Below are 15,731 nucleotides of genomic sequence, written 5' to 3'. Positions count from 1 at the left end.
AGGGTTGTGTAGATGCCAAGTCAAGGAGAAGAAAGAAACAAGGTTTAGAGAAGGATTTAAGAAAGGCAATAGCTTCTTTGAAGAGAGTTTCTGTGGTTCTTGGCAGCCTACATCTGTTGCCAAGGCAAGTTATGCAATAACCTATTCCACTACATTGTAGTTTCAAGAAAAAAAAGAAAAAAAAAAGCCAAAAAAAACCAAAAAAAGCACTTCACTGGAATTTTAATTGTACATGATTTTATATACCAGAAGTATATTTTGAATTTCCCATTATAAGTTTTAGCCATATTGTAATTTTCTCCCATTTAACAGTATGCAATTTGATTAATTCTTCATGTACAAGTTCTGTGTATAATTTATATATCCATTTCTGCAGTGCTGTAACTTGCTTTTACCACAGGTTAGCATTAACTGTATATATTGTGGTGAAAAGTGAAAGGGTATTATTGTTGAAGAATTTGCTACATGAATGTGATGATTTCAAGAGCCGATGATACACTAATGCAGAGAACATGTAAATGTGCACAATAAAGTACTGCTAAGGCATGGCTGCGTTCTCCACTATTTTTATACAGGTAGCAACAGCAGATGAACGTTTGGTCATAGTCTACAGAAAGAGTAATTCTACCTTGCTGCATTCTAACAGATAACTCAAGTTTCTACGTTGTTTGACCAGCTGCACAGAAAATGGCTTGCAAACAATTTTGGAACCTCCTTATACCATCTGTGCCAAATTAATACTTGTCTAGAAAAGCTCTCAAGTGTCCTTTACACACAAGCTGACAACTGAGCCCTGTGTGCTTGTTTTTTTACCAGCGTAGGAAGATGGGAGGGCAGAAAAACACTTGGCTCAGCACATGTAGACAGAGGATTCATCCCAAGAGTTGAAACAATTATCAACACTTAAAACTAAAATTTGAGGGCTGTTTATATAAAGTCAAATGTTTCAGACCACAGTATCCATCGTTAAAGAAGTTATATATTGTGAAATTAAGTATCACTGCTTTTTTTAAATAAGTGAATTAATTTATTCATATTTGTACATTAAATTGTATACAATTTCAGACAGCATTACAGTTAGATTAACAAAAGCTAGTTACCAAAAAGAAAATACAAAACATTATTCTGCATACAGAAGGAAAGTTTCAAGATCATGTTCATGTAAGTCCAATTTGGTGGTATTTGGTGAAATATTAAGATGTTTAAAATGAAATGTTTAAAAAAATGAAGTGACTTCTATAAAATCATATCTAAGGCAGATTTTATTGTACATCAATTTTAAACATTTGGATAGAGGGAAAAACCTGAGATCTATACCCAAAAGCTATTCTCTGCAGAAGAGACATACACATTTGTTTGCTTTTTGTAGCAAACAGTATATATAATTGTTACTATAAAAGTTGTGCTGTACATTAGCTGTAGTGCAGGTCACTTTCATATTAAGTGCCAAGAAAGGCTTAACGAAATATACAAAGTCTTAAAAGGTGAGGCTGTTTAAAGCATTAACTGTATACATATTGCACACTATCGTGAATACTCATGGTTCAAAAAAATACATTGCATTTGCCAGTTCTTACATGATGAACCACGCTGGAATGAGAAAGGGTCAAGAATAGTAAATGTTACCAGCTGTCAAATTAGCAAAAACAGAGAGGAAGGTCCATGGTGGCTTGTGTCTTTCCTCAACTGGCCAACAGTTTGCAGTTCTTACTGGTCCCGGGACTCATAAAGAAGTTTTGTTGCCTAACACAAAGGAAAAATGGCACTGTGTTAACTCAAATTTCACTTGCAGCCACCTTACCTCCTTCCCACCCTTCCAAAAATTTACTTTAAACCCAAGGCTTTAAGTTCTTCCTCTGCAATCTTCCTTACTCTTAAGGCATTTAATGGAATTCAGTAATTTTTTGAAACTATTCAAGGTTACTTTAGGTGCAGAATGTGAGGTCACTGAAGATTTTAGATCAACTTACCTTTGTTTCTTCTTGGTCAGAAGTGACTATTTCTGAGCAAAAACTGCCTTTGAAAAAGTTACAAGTAGTACTTCTGAGATTTTTGTCATTTGTCCAAACATACGCAGTAAACAATGCTGTTTCTCTGTTCTATATTCCTCCTACCTCTTCTGCTTCACCCTAGCAAAGTTTCGGTGAGGTGGTCCATTTGTCTCAAACTATAGTATCAATCAGCCCCCTGCGAGGGGAACAGATGGGCATTCTCCAGCACCAAATCCTTTTGCTTGCTGTTAACTAGGACCTCTGAAAGTCTCACTGCACTGACCAGTTACTCAGAACTTAAACTCCTATCAAAGGAGACAAAGCAGTTGGGAGAGGGTGTTAATCTTATCCAGATAATATTCCTTCTCACCATATTTGTAGGAGTTGCATCACTTGTGAAAGGTGAGTTACAAGAGTATAAGGAAGTGCTAAACTGTACTCGGCACAGCAATGCAGAGCTGAGCTGCACTGTGCTGAACACAGTTAAATGGTGGGGTTGGGGGAGCTGGGGAGCTTTACAGCAGTGATAGAGAAGGAAACAGCCCCACGCTTGCATTTGCAGACAGCTTATAAATTACAGTTCTAATTCACAATTGATCAGATGAACAAAGTTCCAGAACTAGGTGGGGTGGTTTTGGTCTTTGTCGCTCCTAACTCTGACTTATGAAATAATAAATTTCAATTTCATTAGCCATACAGCACCTAGCAACAAAAGATGAAACAGCCCTCCGGAGCATCCTGCCTACGCCTCTGCTCCCATTTTCAAACATCAACTTCTTTCAACCTTCATAAAGTAGTAAAAACAACTAACTGAGTTTAAGTTCAAAAAAGTATTTCAAAATACACATTCTTCAGTGAGTAACAAAAACCTAAGGAACTTAGAAAGGCTAACTCCTACTTTCTTTTCACCCAAGATCTTGGGAAACCCTTTGTGATGCATATCTTCTTCAGATATCTGAGCAGAAAGCTAAAGTCATGTTCATAACAACCATCCATAGCTTCTGTTTTCTTACGCAACAGGGCCTTAAAATCCTTAAAGAAATAAGAAGAACAACAAAAAGCCTCCTAAGGCTGCATACTAATACTAAACGCCCCAGGCAAAGATTTTCTTCAGCCTTCTGGAAGTTTTGCCTCCCTGCTTACCTTATGCATAGCTGCCAGCCAGCTTGCTGATAGCTTCTTGTTACAGCTGAAGTCTTCGCTGGCTGTAAATTTCATCTGCACGAGCTCCTCTGATCCTGGTACCTTATACTGCAGGATCATACCTATGGCCCGAGTATTACCTCCTGAAAAAAAGAAAGAAAATCTTCAACAGCAACAGGTTTTGCCAACTAAGTAACATAACTTGTAGCTAATAAGCCTGTTTGAAGAAGACTAATCTCATCACTTCAAAGCAGTAGCAACTGCAGGTGCACTAACTGCTGCTGCACTGGAGGAGGCAGTGACCACGGGTGTTAATGACAGGCAATGGAGTGTGCAGACTCAATACTGTTTAATTATCTCTGGCAATCACTGAGGCAGAACTTGAATAAGCCATCAGGTAAAACCACTAGCTACACACGCTAAGAATACTGTCATGTTTTCATGTTACCATGTCTTCTCTTAAGTAATTTCGTACTGCAGCCTGCAGTTTGTAAACTGAAGTACTAGTGTCCAGTTAGACTGATATCAAAGATGGGACCCTTGCTTGATCCAAAGTCTGGCGTAACAGTCAAAAGTCCCTCCAAATCTGGCTAAGGGGGGAGGGTGGGAAAGATGTTTATGCCAGACTAGATGACGACTGGCAACATCATTTACTTCCTGAGGGAAATCCGCTACAAGAGACATTGCTCTGACAACAGCACAATAGCGAGATATTTGTATCTCTTTTACACTAGCTGCATAAAGATTAAGATAAACCAAAGCAAAAATACAGGAATGAAATAAAAGCTTTGTTTAGAATACCACACTGACTATAGACTTTATAGGCATTGCTTATTTCCTGAAACAGTAGAGCAAAAACTAAGCCCCAGAACAGCTCCATCATACAGAGGACACTTTTTGCAAACTAACTGCGTGAGAAGGCTCCTGGAGGCCATTACTGTAATATCCAGGAAGTCAAAGACAAACAATCTCAGCCTAAGCAACCTGATTAAAAGCCCGCAAATAGTGTTTATAAAAGTAGCTATTATCTCCTCTTCTAGGATAAACTGAAATCCAACTTCCTAATCACTTGCTCCCCTGAATCTACGTGGTCAGTTGAACAGATTAAGGCCCTACTTAGAGATAAACCAGTGGAAATCAAACACCTACAGCCTTGACCAGTTTTATTTATTCACACTGCCCATGTCTGGCATTCCAGGACATTAATGACTCAGGCAGAATACACCTTAGACAATAATATTGTGTATCACTAAAAATATTATTTCTCATCTTCCCTTCTCTCTTCTAGCATGGACAACAGTACATGTGGTCTAAAGAAGGCCTCAAATGTTTCAGTTCTCCTCCAAAGAGTTACAAAACATTCATTTTCAGTTTGTTATACACACAGATGGGAAGGAATAGATACATGTCAGGTTTAAACATAACTTGTCTTAAGTTGAACAGCCATAGCTCAAGAAAAAAAAAAGAACACTGCAGAGGAAGAGAGATGGGAGAAGGGCCACGACAACATGCTTAGGTGAGTCATGCTCAAATGTACTGGTGATACCTTCAGTAATATGCTGGCTCTCCAGAAGGCTGGTGTAAGTGTGAATATCTTTTTCTACCATCAAGAAGAAAGGCAGGCAGGCAAAAAGATAAAGCAGTCAGAAGAGCAGTGAACAAGGAATTAAAGGAGCATTAAGTAACTCAGCATAACATCTGGTTGATTTGAATACCAAGACAAGTTTACTAAAATTAACATGCTGTACTGACTGAATATTGCACAGGTAGGCTGTCCGATTAGAATATTCCAGCAGTGACAGAGGTGTTGCTAAAGAACAATTATTAAAATTCCTGACCTTGTTTGTTCTCATTTCAGTGAAATCATATTCAAGTTCATCCTGAAATACTCTAAAATCTGGTAAGAGATGAGGCAGTAAGTAGCTGCCCTCTGATTCAGGTGTTACTAGTTTCATTTGGCCACCCCTTCATCTTGAATGATATTGAGAAAGCACAGTTTATTTATATCCCTCCCCCCAGTTTCACTCTCCCTACAATTGTTTGTACCAGTAAAATAGAAATCCCAGCTGGATTCTGAAATGGAAGCTACCAAAGACTAACAGTTCCCTCCTAGGAGCTTTCAAATCAATGGATGTTTATATTTAGCCAAGAGAAAAGATCAGAACAGATGACGACCACCTTTACTCAGGTTTATCAAGAAGCTCTCCCATATTAGAGCTGTAAGGTAATTTCTCAATTCTTAGGTTTTACCCAAAATCCCAGTAGCCACATGGACAGGGTTCCACACATTGCACTCCATTCTGACAGCAACTGTAACTAACATAGTTATAAATGACCAATAACCTAGAAATGCACTGTCTAGCTAGAACAATAATTACAACTTCACTATTTTCTTCTTAATAGATAAATAGTATTCAATTAAAAATTTACCTCCAGGAGTAAATCCCTCTGTAAGTATCTGAACAGTTGAAATCTGTATAATTTCAATTTCATAGTGGCTGTCTCCATCCAAAACCAGATATCTGCATAACAGAAGAAAAAGTTTTAATTTTATTTTTCTACAATAGAAGTCCAAATCAAAGGAAAAAAATAAACTATCTCTCAGTGACTAGCTATTTTTATTTTCTCTGGGAAGGAGAGAAATCAAGTAGGAAAAAACACTTTTCACTGAAGTTCCTTACTTCAAGTAAAAAAACAAAACAAAAAAACACAAAAAAACCACCAAAAAATACCCCCCAAAAAACCTATAGTTAGTTCAGTTTGCCAGAAGACCCCTTCAAAATATTCAAAGCACTCTTCCAAAGTTCTGGGGGAAGAAGAGAACAGGGAGTCTAAAGTGTTCTAGCCAACCAAATTACAGGAATGAACAAAGTAATGCTTTGGCTGTAATGTTCAGCAATATGGTGCAGTGTTAGAATCAGTTTGAAACGGGCTTTTTTCAGTGGCTACAGATTTTTCCCTGCCCCTCCTTCCTACAATCCCTGTATCAGCTGGCAAAAACACTGTATTCCAGTGGCACTGAGAGGCATTATCAGTGAGTGGAGCTCCACCACTGCAAGGCACTCTGATCCACAGTGCTAGTAAATTCCAATACACTTACTCCAAAAAAGTTGTATCTATCCTTTCAGTCCGATTACTCCCTCCAATAGCCTCGCAGCAAGTTACTCTTCTATTTTGTTGAGGTTATTAGATAATAATATAGCTCTAAGTGCAACAATAGCATAGTTTACAAGTGCAATTTCTATCAATCTTTCTCACCTCTGATTGTTGGAAAGTCGACAAACCATGAGCTCAGATTTTTCCGATGTTCCCAGAGTCACGAAGAATGTAGCACCTGGAAATAAATGTTTTAGTATTCTAATGCAGAGTTTAGGAAGGAACACTCAAGTATCAAAAAGGATAACCGATTTTTACTTACTGCACCTAATACACTGAATTGAGTGAATTAAGAGACTAATTGAAATGTTAAACTGATTAACATCAGCAGAACACGCAAGTATAAAAAGCTGATCTTTAATTATCATGTTCTGAATCACAGGACCTTTCACAATTGCTATGTAATTTATCCCACATATCGTAGAAATACAGATGATATCTAAAATGAATCTTTTAAAAATGACAACAGATTTGGAGAAAGCAAAAATTAAAGACCCTATCCTGTCACCATAACACAAACTACTGCTTCAGTATTAAAAAAAAAAAATTATATCAGAAGAATCTAATGGTAGGATGTTGCCTTCAGCTCTATGCTTAATAAATCGTGAAGACACCTCTTCTTCATTACTGAAGGCTAGCTCAGTCTTACTTTGAATTTCAGCCTTCACATATGTTTATTCCTGCTCAAAACAGCTCCTTTGACATTGGGAAAGTCCTCTTAGCTACATTAGTGAAGTGATTCATAACTTAAAATAAAGCAGACTACACGCCTAACCACTTTATTTCCTCCATGCCTCACGCTCCCTGTATTACCTAATCCCAATACTGTTGGTCTGGGAAATGAAAAAAAAATAAAAACATACAGCCCTGTCAAATGGTCTGCAATCCATCTCCATAATCTGAACCATGCAGCCTCAGAGAGCTTCACCTCGCTTATTTCACAATTTTACACAGTCTCACTGACCCCTCAGCATGGACCCCAGGCTGCTGATGAAGTGAGACAGAGAGGCAACAGCAGCAAAACTGCAAAGGACATCATAGCCACCATCTCTGACCGAGATCTGTGGCTCTACACTAAGTCAGGAACAACTTCAGACTAATTTCATAACACTAATGCAAGCAGGACAAGCTTTAAAAAAAGTCTTCAGTTTAAAATACATTATTTAAAAACTCATCTACGCCCTCATCTGCAAAGCAGAGAGAAGAATGATTTGCGTGTTACAGGGATGAACGCTCCTTTCTGAACCCAGAATCGCCCTAGGAACATCCACACTAATCAGAGGTGTGGGTTAGGTTACTGATTACACACATTGACATCATGCTGAGAGTTGAGAGCCTATCCAAAGGCACTGAACAATCACAGAATATTTTAAAAACTGAAGACTCAGCTTTCTTCATGTAAGTGGAACACAAATTACTGTATTGCATGTAGGTTTAATGCTATGCAAAATTGATCATGCATGATGATCTGCCACCAAGCACAGCTGTAGGCCACGGACAAGATCAAAGCTCACAGATGAAGCTTGAAACAAGCCCTGTATCTTGTTAGAAAATATTAAAATATTCTCCATTGTAAAGTATTCTTCATCCTTATTTAATGTAACAGGATTACAGCTAAAAGATCGATTATTTTAAGAAAAATGCCAGCTGCACACAGTTGCTCAGAGGCATTAAAAATTCCTTTGTCTTTAAATTAAATAACTCTTTGTAAACATTGGCCTAAAAGTGTAAACTTCTTTCTAAATAAACCGGTAACACAGAATTATTAGCTGGCAAACAAGAAGCATGATAACAAAACAATATTTAAAGGAGACAAAACTGCAGCTTGTTTGACCAGAGGCATTTTTCTCGCTGTCTATCAGTTTTGTTTAACACAGCATTCAAAACAGCATAGATGTGCATTCAGTCCTTACCATTCATGAGCACTTTAAGCTGTTTGTCATAAAACTCTGTTTCTTTCTGAGAGATGAGGGCACATTCAGCACACTGGCGCACAGGGTCCACAAAGCACATGCGAGGCAGAGGCACTTTTTTACTGCAGCACTTGTCACAGAAGCACTTTCCGCATCTCCGGCAGTGATGCTAAGCATGAGAGAACATCTGTTTATTTATGCACACAGGAAACTATTAATTTGATAAATTTACAACATTAAATATCTTCCTCTCCAAGAAACAACTGTTTCTGTGGTGAAACTGAAGACAAGACAAGACACTGAAAGGGCTTCTCCAGTGTCAAGTAAATCCTTCACCCCACTGTCACTGTCAATAAAAACGCAAGAGTTGTTTCTAGGTCCCTTCCCACTTCCAAGCAAAGATCTTGGGAAACCTCATCTGGAGACCTTATTCTTCTCCCTTAAAACCTGTTCTCAAGTTTTTCCCATGGAAACTTAAGACCTAAAGCTATTTATCAGAAACATCAGGCAGCACAGTACAAATCCAGCCAAGTTGCAAAATCAGAACTAGTATTGCAATGTGTTTCACAGCTACTAAAACTGCAACAAGTGGCTTGTGCTCCAAATCTCTACTGGGGTGTGACGGTCCCAGCAGGACTTCCTGATGCAAGTTCTCATGTCAGAACAAGTATTCCCAGGCAAGCAGGAACTGATTTGTGGCCCAAAGCAAGTTTGAACAGTTTGATATGAGGAACTGATACACTGCAGCTTTGGTCAGCGTTAGGCTTTCCTTCCACATATTACAGAAAATTCTCTGGAGTACCCATTACCCAGGGCTACCTCCATTTACTTCCCCAAGCTAACACAAGTAAATCACAGCAGCCTAACAAATTAGTGCTTCTCAGTCAAAATGCTCTAACCAGCCAGCAGCCATACTCTTAAACCATCCAATTGAAGAGTAAAACAAGAATAAGAAGAAAGTACCCTCCATGATTTAGGAGTACTAGGATCATTCACTGACATCTTAACGCTCTGCAGGGCTCCTGCAAATTTACACCTACCTGGTATAACATATTAGTATGTCTGGTTTACAATTTCTCCTTACCTTTTCCTCAAAAAAAAAATTAATAAACATTGACAATGTCAATGGAGTACAAGTCACACTTCCACATCTCTCTTCACTTTCACAAGCACATGCTAAGAGAATATCAATGTACTTACATAAAGGAATGATACTCCCTACTGAAAGTCATTGCTGGCTTTTTTTGGGAGGCTGGCTCCATACAGAAACCACTGTATCAGTGGAGTGTATTCAGATAGTAGCACTGCATAAAGCAGCCTACATTCCACAATGACCTGCTTACTTTTATGTCATTAATATAATTTAACTCTAATGTTAGTATTTTCTCTTCAAACAGTAAGCCTACTTATGGCTCACAGCAATCAACGCAGTTTCTACTTTATCAGAAATTCCCTTTTCCAAACCTGAGATAAATCCTGTTTTACTTTTAGAAAAGGAGAATCTGAGTTTTAGTTGTCTGTATTTTAACAATACAGTTCTTTAATGTAAGATTATAACTCACTGCTCTTAAAAACATTTTGCTTACATTTCCACAACCTCTGTATTACACATTGAGCAGCAAGATTTTCAAAAAAACAGAATTAAAACAAAAAGGACCTCTACTCAGAAAAGTCAGAAAAGAAAGAAAAACTAATTTACATCAGACTTTGCATGCTATTCTACTGAAACCTTCTGAATTTTAAATCAAAAGAAGTCCATACTAGTATTTTGCAACAGTTAATGCTTCACATTTCATTGATTTCTCTTACCTTTCTAGTTATGAAGTCAAATTTTGTATCACATTGCATACATCTTGGGCACTAGAAAACAGTACAAATTATGATTAATCTACAAGATTTCTAAACCTTTAATCCCACTACCACATACAAAGACTGAGTTTTATATTATGCCCTAAAAGAAACACCTCCAACAAATTTCCACCCTTTACCTTTTCACCATGGATAGTTTTCATTTATTTTAATACTGACAGAGCAAAATAATGTAATTGCCATTTGTACAACAAAAAAAGCTGCCAAGCACATTTGCCCTAAGGAATACTGCATCTTGCCAGCAGTCAAAACTACACCGCAGAAGTACTTACATGCTTAATTATGTTTGGCTATCCAGACAGTCATATATAAAAACAATCGACTCTGGAATGTAAGCTGTCAACCTCACTGTATTATACTGTGATTTTCTGTTGACTCTCGAACACATTGTTTATGTATTTTAACACTCTCAATACTTAGACATTTTTGAAATATGCTAGGAGATACTTGGTTTTCTTCCAAGCCACTAAGACTTCATTTTTATTCTAGCTCCAAAATGTCACTTCCTGAAATATCTTTTTCTTAAAACAAGCTTACATCCACACTCCTCCCAAAAGAAAAGCCAGAAAAAAATAGAAGAAATTTCTCTCTCGCAACTGAGTTTAAGGAGTGACAGTTTCAATTTTCTAAACTAGCAGAAATGATCAGTGATTGTTTAAACAATTAAAATTTTCTATACAGAAAGTCACCTACCAAAGGGCTCACACTAAGCACTTAAATCACTAAATTTTCACCAAGACTTCACATTTATATATCCACCATCAAAAACCACTCTCCAATGGCTTATAAACCAATTTTAGTACAGATTTATTCACAAATATTAATGCAAAAGTATGTCTGACATCTGAATCAGGAGAACATGGTTAGATCCTGAAGTTTTTTTATAACTCTAGAAACCTAAATTCTTCAAACCAGACAATCTGCAACTACAGCAGAATGTCATCTTAAAGCATGCCCTAAGCTGAGCAGGTATACTATTCGCTAAGTACACAGTAATCGCTCTTTGCCTTTAATTAACACAATTCAATACTTAACCCTTTATCTTCTATAAATTCCTTCAGGTAACAACAGCTTTTGTCATTTATTTCAGAGACTTTTGCTTCAGCAGGTACCCAGCCAGTGTCACAGGTTTAATAACTACAGCCGAGAAAATGTTACAGCAGCTAAATTAATAATTCTCTAGAAACTTTTCATATTCTTTTGAAGTGCAAGATTGTTAATAATTTGCAACAGTTTATATGAAGTGTTCTGACATCTAAACAAAAGTTTAACAAATTAGAGAGTAACTGCGGTCACTGTAATGGAACATAAATATCTACTTGCAATATTTGTTACAATAACCTATTTGCTTCTAAATCCCACAAAAAAAGAGAACAAGAAGTGTGACTGTACTGTTTTAAATAGTATACTAAATTCAGGCATCCAACCACCTCTTCTCACAATGGCTGCAGAAAAGCCAGTTCTAACCACCACTGGTGGACAACCTTCAGCATAAAGCAACTTCAGTATCCCCCAGGTTTCCCCTCTGTAACCAGCAGGACTCTACAGCTAATACCACATTTTATTCTACACTGACCTTGATTTAGTGTTTTAATTTTTGACACGTGTAGCTTAATAGCGGGACCTGGCAAGAATTTTTGTATACTTTGCATTTACCAAGAGTCTAACTCGTTTTCGTAATGAAAACATGTTTGTTTGGTTTTTTTTGTCAGAAATTAAAAAGCACAAGCCATAAACTAGTGGGAAAAAACACTCTTCTAAATACTGTCCTAAATTGATTTCACACGCAATGTTACGGTAAACGTACAAGCTGCTTTTCAGGAAGGAACAAAGTTATCCATTCTCTCTTATTTAATACAAACTATAGAAAAATATTTTTGAATTCCAGACCTATCACGATAACCCTGCCTGCTACATAGCACAGTCATAAATAAACCATAAGCCAAATGGCATATGGCAACAGGCACTGCAGAATGGGATTTTCCTACAAAAATGTTTTAATACAAGTAGGCTCAATACACTGTTCCTTCAAGGCACTTCTGCTTTAAGTAACCAAAATCAAGTGAACCTGTTTGCATAATATCAACTTCTACCTTGCCAGGGAAGAAATCGCTATTGAGAAACACGTTGAAAGGTGAATCCTTCCTATTCATACATATGCTGACATAACCGGAGAGTGCATGAGTACTCAGTTAAGCTTTATAGCTTTAAGGTATTTTTTCAATCACATTTACACAGAAGAAAACATGATGTTTGAGTTACTTTTCATGTCTTCAAGACACAGGCTTTTTAAAACTACTGCAAATCTGAGTTTTTTGGAAAGCAGAATCAAAAAGATATGAAATAAGAAATTAATTTAAAATGCATGTCATTAATATATTCATTTCACATACCACTAATACTAATATCACATTACTTCACATAGCAGGAGGAAAATGGACGAATATCCAACGTTTGTTGGATCTTGATATTAATTTAGAAATACTGAGAGCTAGTTCATTACAAATAGAGTGGAACTTATGAATTTGCTGAAGTGTGATAACAAATTTGGATAATACTTTGGATCCAGACAGAGGCGAGAGTACAGCAGATGGACAGGAAGCTGTAGTTACACTTCACACACTTTATTTGCATGTACAATAACAAAGGGATTCAAGAAGTGATGCAAGGTAACACTTGGTTAAGCTTGTTAACACAACGAACTTTTGCAAACGTGAAAGTTCACAAGCTCATCAAATCACACCTAACAGGCCTGACCAAAACTGCTGATGCCAGAGTGGAAAACACCACAATGCAAACATCGGGCAGATACTGCCTACGATGCTTTCTGACATTACAGCTGCACAGGGCCAATTCATTGCCTGAGCTACAGGAGTTTGCCAGCAGCCTGAGCACATCTCTGTCACACAACTAATCGCCAATTCTAAGAGCCTGAGCCAGCAGAGAGGCTGCACAAAGCTCGGTTCCCTCCCACAGTGATCCAGGAGCTTCAGGGAATCACTGTCACCTCATCCCTACGTTGCTCTCACACATCCCAGCTCTAAGGCATGCAGTGTTCCTCGGCCACACAAAGATCTGGTACACAGCTGGATGTCACAAGGTTTGGCCACCTCTACACTCCAGCATAATTTTACTCAATTTCTAGTCCAACATTTCCTTAATGGGAATGTCATCAGTTGAGGTCTGCTGGTGATTAACAAAGAAATTCCAGGTTAGACAAGGCATATGTGCAGTGACCAACATTTTTAAGCTCTGTCTCAAGCTGAAATGACGCTCAGCACAAATTTTCATAATATTATCCACCTCAACTCATTATTTATATTACAAATAAGAGTACCAAAAAGCAAGTCTTCTGTAGTCCTGCTTCATTCAGTCTTACACTTCAAACTCCTCAAAATAACTGATATTTTAAGACTGTATGATCTTGAGACATAAAATTTTAAAAATGAAATTTATTTCAATGTTATGTAAGTTTCACAAAACTACTAACTGCCATAATTTATAGGTGGCTTTACTGTTAAATAAGCCAGTAGACATTTCCTGCATAAGAAAAAAAAAGCTACTGCATTTGTGAGTGTTACAGCTGCACAGTAGAAAGGGGTGTATTTGAAAGCCAGATCAACATGTGCTAACACCAATCTCTTGTCTCAGACAAAGAACATTTTTTTTTTTTTTCTTACATCTGACATGGTAACAAGAGCAAGTGTTCCTGCTAAATCCATTAACTAGATAACACTGCTTCTTTAAGTTTTATTTTATTAATAAAATCATGGGTTTTTATAAGCTTCCCTGCATCTCATGTACCTTTTAAGGAAAAAGTTTGTAACATATTCGGTGATTATTAACCAAAGGGATGTCAGAATTTCAGTACACTTTAAGAAACCTAGTAAAATAACTTTTACAAAATAACAGTAATGAAGATTAAGAATATGAATTAATTAAACCATTTAAAACATTTGCCCATAATATACTTCCTCTCAGTACCAAATATCACTGAGTCCGATGCAAAGGCAACATCTGATCACAAATCAACATCATCAGCCTACTGACCAACAGACTACTGAGGAAAAGTTTAATTTTAAGGAGAATGAATACCTGCAGTACAACTGTAATATAAAATTCAAACTAACACCACACATCAGACCGACATATCTAAAATATGCAGACCTAATTCTTAAATACATCTAGCTAGTTTAAATTAATCCTACCCCAACCCTCAAACAACTTTTAGTTGAATTACGATGGTACTACGTATCAGCCTGCGTACCTTCGGGTTTTTTTTATTAAACTAGTCTGCTATAACCAAGGACTACTGAAATACAAAACTACATTTCAGAAGGTCAGGGAGAAAACTAATTTCAATTTAACTGTTACACAAATTATATCCACTGAGGATGATGATGTCAGGAACCACGTTTCCAAGTGGCCCAGGTCAGCACACACAGGGCACAGCAAGTCACGGACACAGTAAAAGCAGACTCCACGCAACGCTAAGGAAAACCACTTGCACAATAACTGCTCAGACTTTGCTACAAGCTCACTGATAAATACACACCCCATCTGCAACACACCCAGTGCACCACACCACGCACGGTGCCAGCTGGGTGGGAGCCCTGGGAGCCGAGCACCGATACCTTCAAATGACATTCAACTCTGGTCACTGAAATTTCTGTCTTATCTACACTTTATACAAGACAGATAACCAGTTGCTACTGATGACAGTGAGGATTTTTTTTTTATTCTCTAAGTACGGAATAGAATAACTTGAGAAAAAAAACAAACCACAAGATATTTTAGCAGATTGCTTGTTTAAAATAAGCTGAAAAAGTCACTTTCCAAAACAGGGTTGTTACTTTGGATAAAACCAGCAATTGACATACCAGTCATGCACCTTATGACAGTAAAGGTTAGCCTGAGCTGTAGAGGCTGTGCTAGCAGAGTGAGTCTCCAGAATTATTACTTTTACACAGAACTTTTTGCCTCAAGAGATAACAAGTAGGGGCAAAATTCTCTTTTTTGTTCCTAACCAAGGAGGACATACCGTTCCCATACAAAACAGACCAACCATGTCAGTATCTGGCAAAGAACATCTTTGTTTAATGACTTCCTGCTTAAATTCACATTGGCTCATCTAAAATAAATCTTAATTCTGGTCCCATTTAAATGCATTGGCACGCATCCACACCACAGAACGCTGGCAATAAATAAATAAACAAACAATAGATTCTAAGTTGTATTAGCAACTAGCCATAGAAACTGGTAACAAAGAATGCATATTACATGAAATATAACATCATGATCACATAGTTTACTTGAAAAGTAGGTGAAGGCAAAGCTGATTGAAACAGTCCAAGAACATTCACACGGCGAGCCAGAAGGGCTGTTCTAACTTAGCCTTATTACCTTAATACTTTGCATCTTTTTTTTTAATCAACATGCTCTTCAGAATCCCCTTTATAAGCATTTAAAGAGCATGCTTCACCCAACTCCAACGCTGTATACCTAGCTGCACTTCTAACTCATCAAGCCCCTCACTAATTTTGGTGACAGGGCCACACATCCCTGAAGAACAAGTGACAGCCCTCCCCTGCTCAGTCCATTAATCTAAGAGAAACATAACCGAAAAATATCCGCACCCGGCCCAGCCCGCTCCGCTCCC

The 15,731-nt window shown here is 37.5% G+C and overlaps 1 protein-coding gene across 1 annotated transcript; it reads right to left on the bottom strand.

Moving 5' to 3' along the window:
* Positions 1 to 1,004: 1,004 nt before the first annotated feature.
* On the bottom strand, positions 1,005 to 10,063 carry ZFYVE21 (zinc finger, FYVE domain containing 21; the record flags this gene model as incomplete). The annotated part of the gene is made up of 7 exons (XM_010077429.1): positions 1,005 to 1,743; positions 3,135 to 3,277; positions 4,681 to 4,734; positions 5,565 to 5,656; positions 6,393 to 6,468; positions 8,204 to 8,372; positions 10,013 to 10,063. Coding segments are annotated over 7 exons (621 nt in total), but the record flags the coding sequence as incomplete, so codon positions are not given.
* Positions 10,064 to 15,731: the final 5,668 nt, after the last annotated feature.

The sequence above is a fragment of the Pterocles gutturalis genome, unplaced genomic scaffold, assembly GCF_000699245.1.
Source record: "Pterocles gutturalis isolate BGI_N339 unplaced genomic scaffold, ASM69924v1 scaffold44958, whole genome shotgun sequence".
NCBI classification, from domain to species: domain Eukaryota; kingdom Metazoa; phylum Chordata; class Aves; order Pterocliformes; family Pteroclidae; genus Pterocles; species Pterocles gutturalis.
Note: the sequence above shows the minus strand (reverse complement) of the source record. Positions and strands in the feature narration are given on the sequence as shown.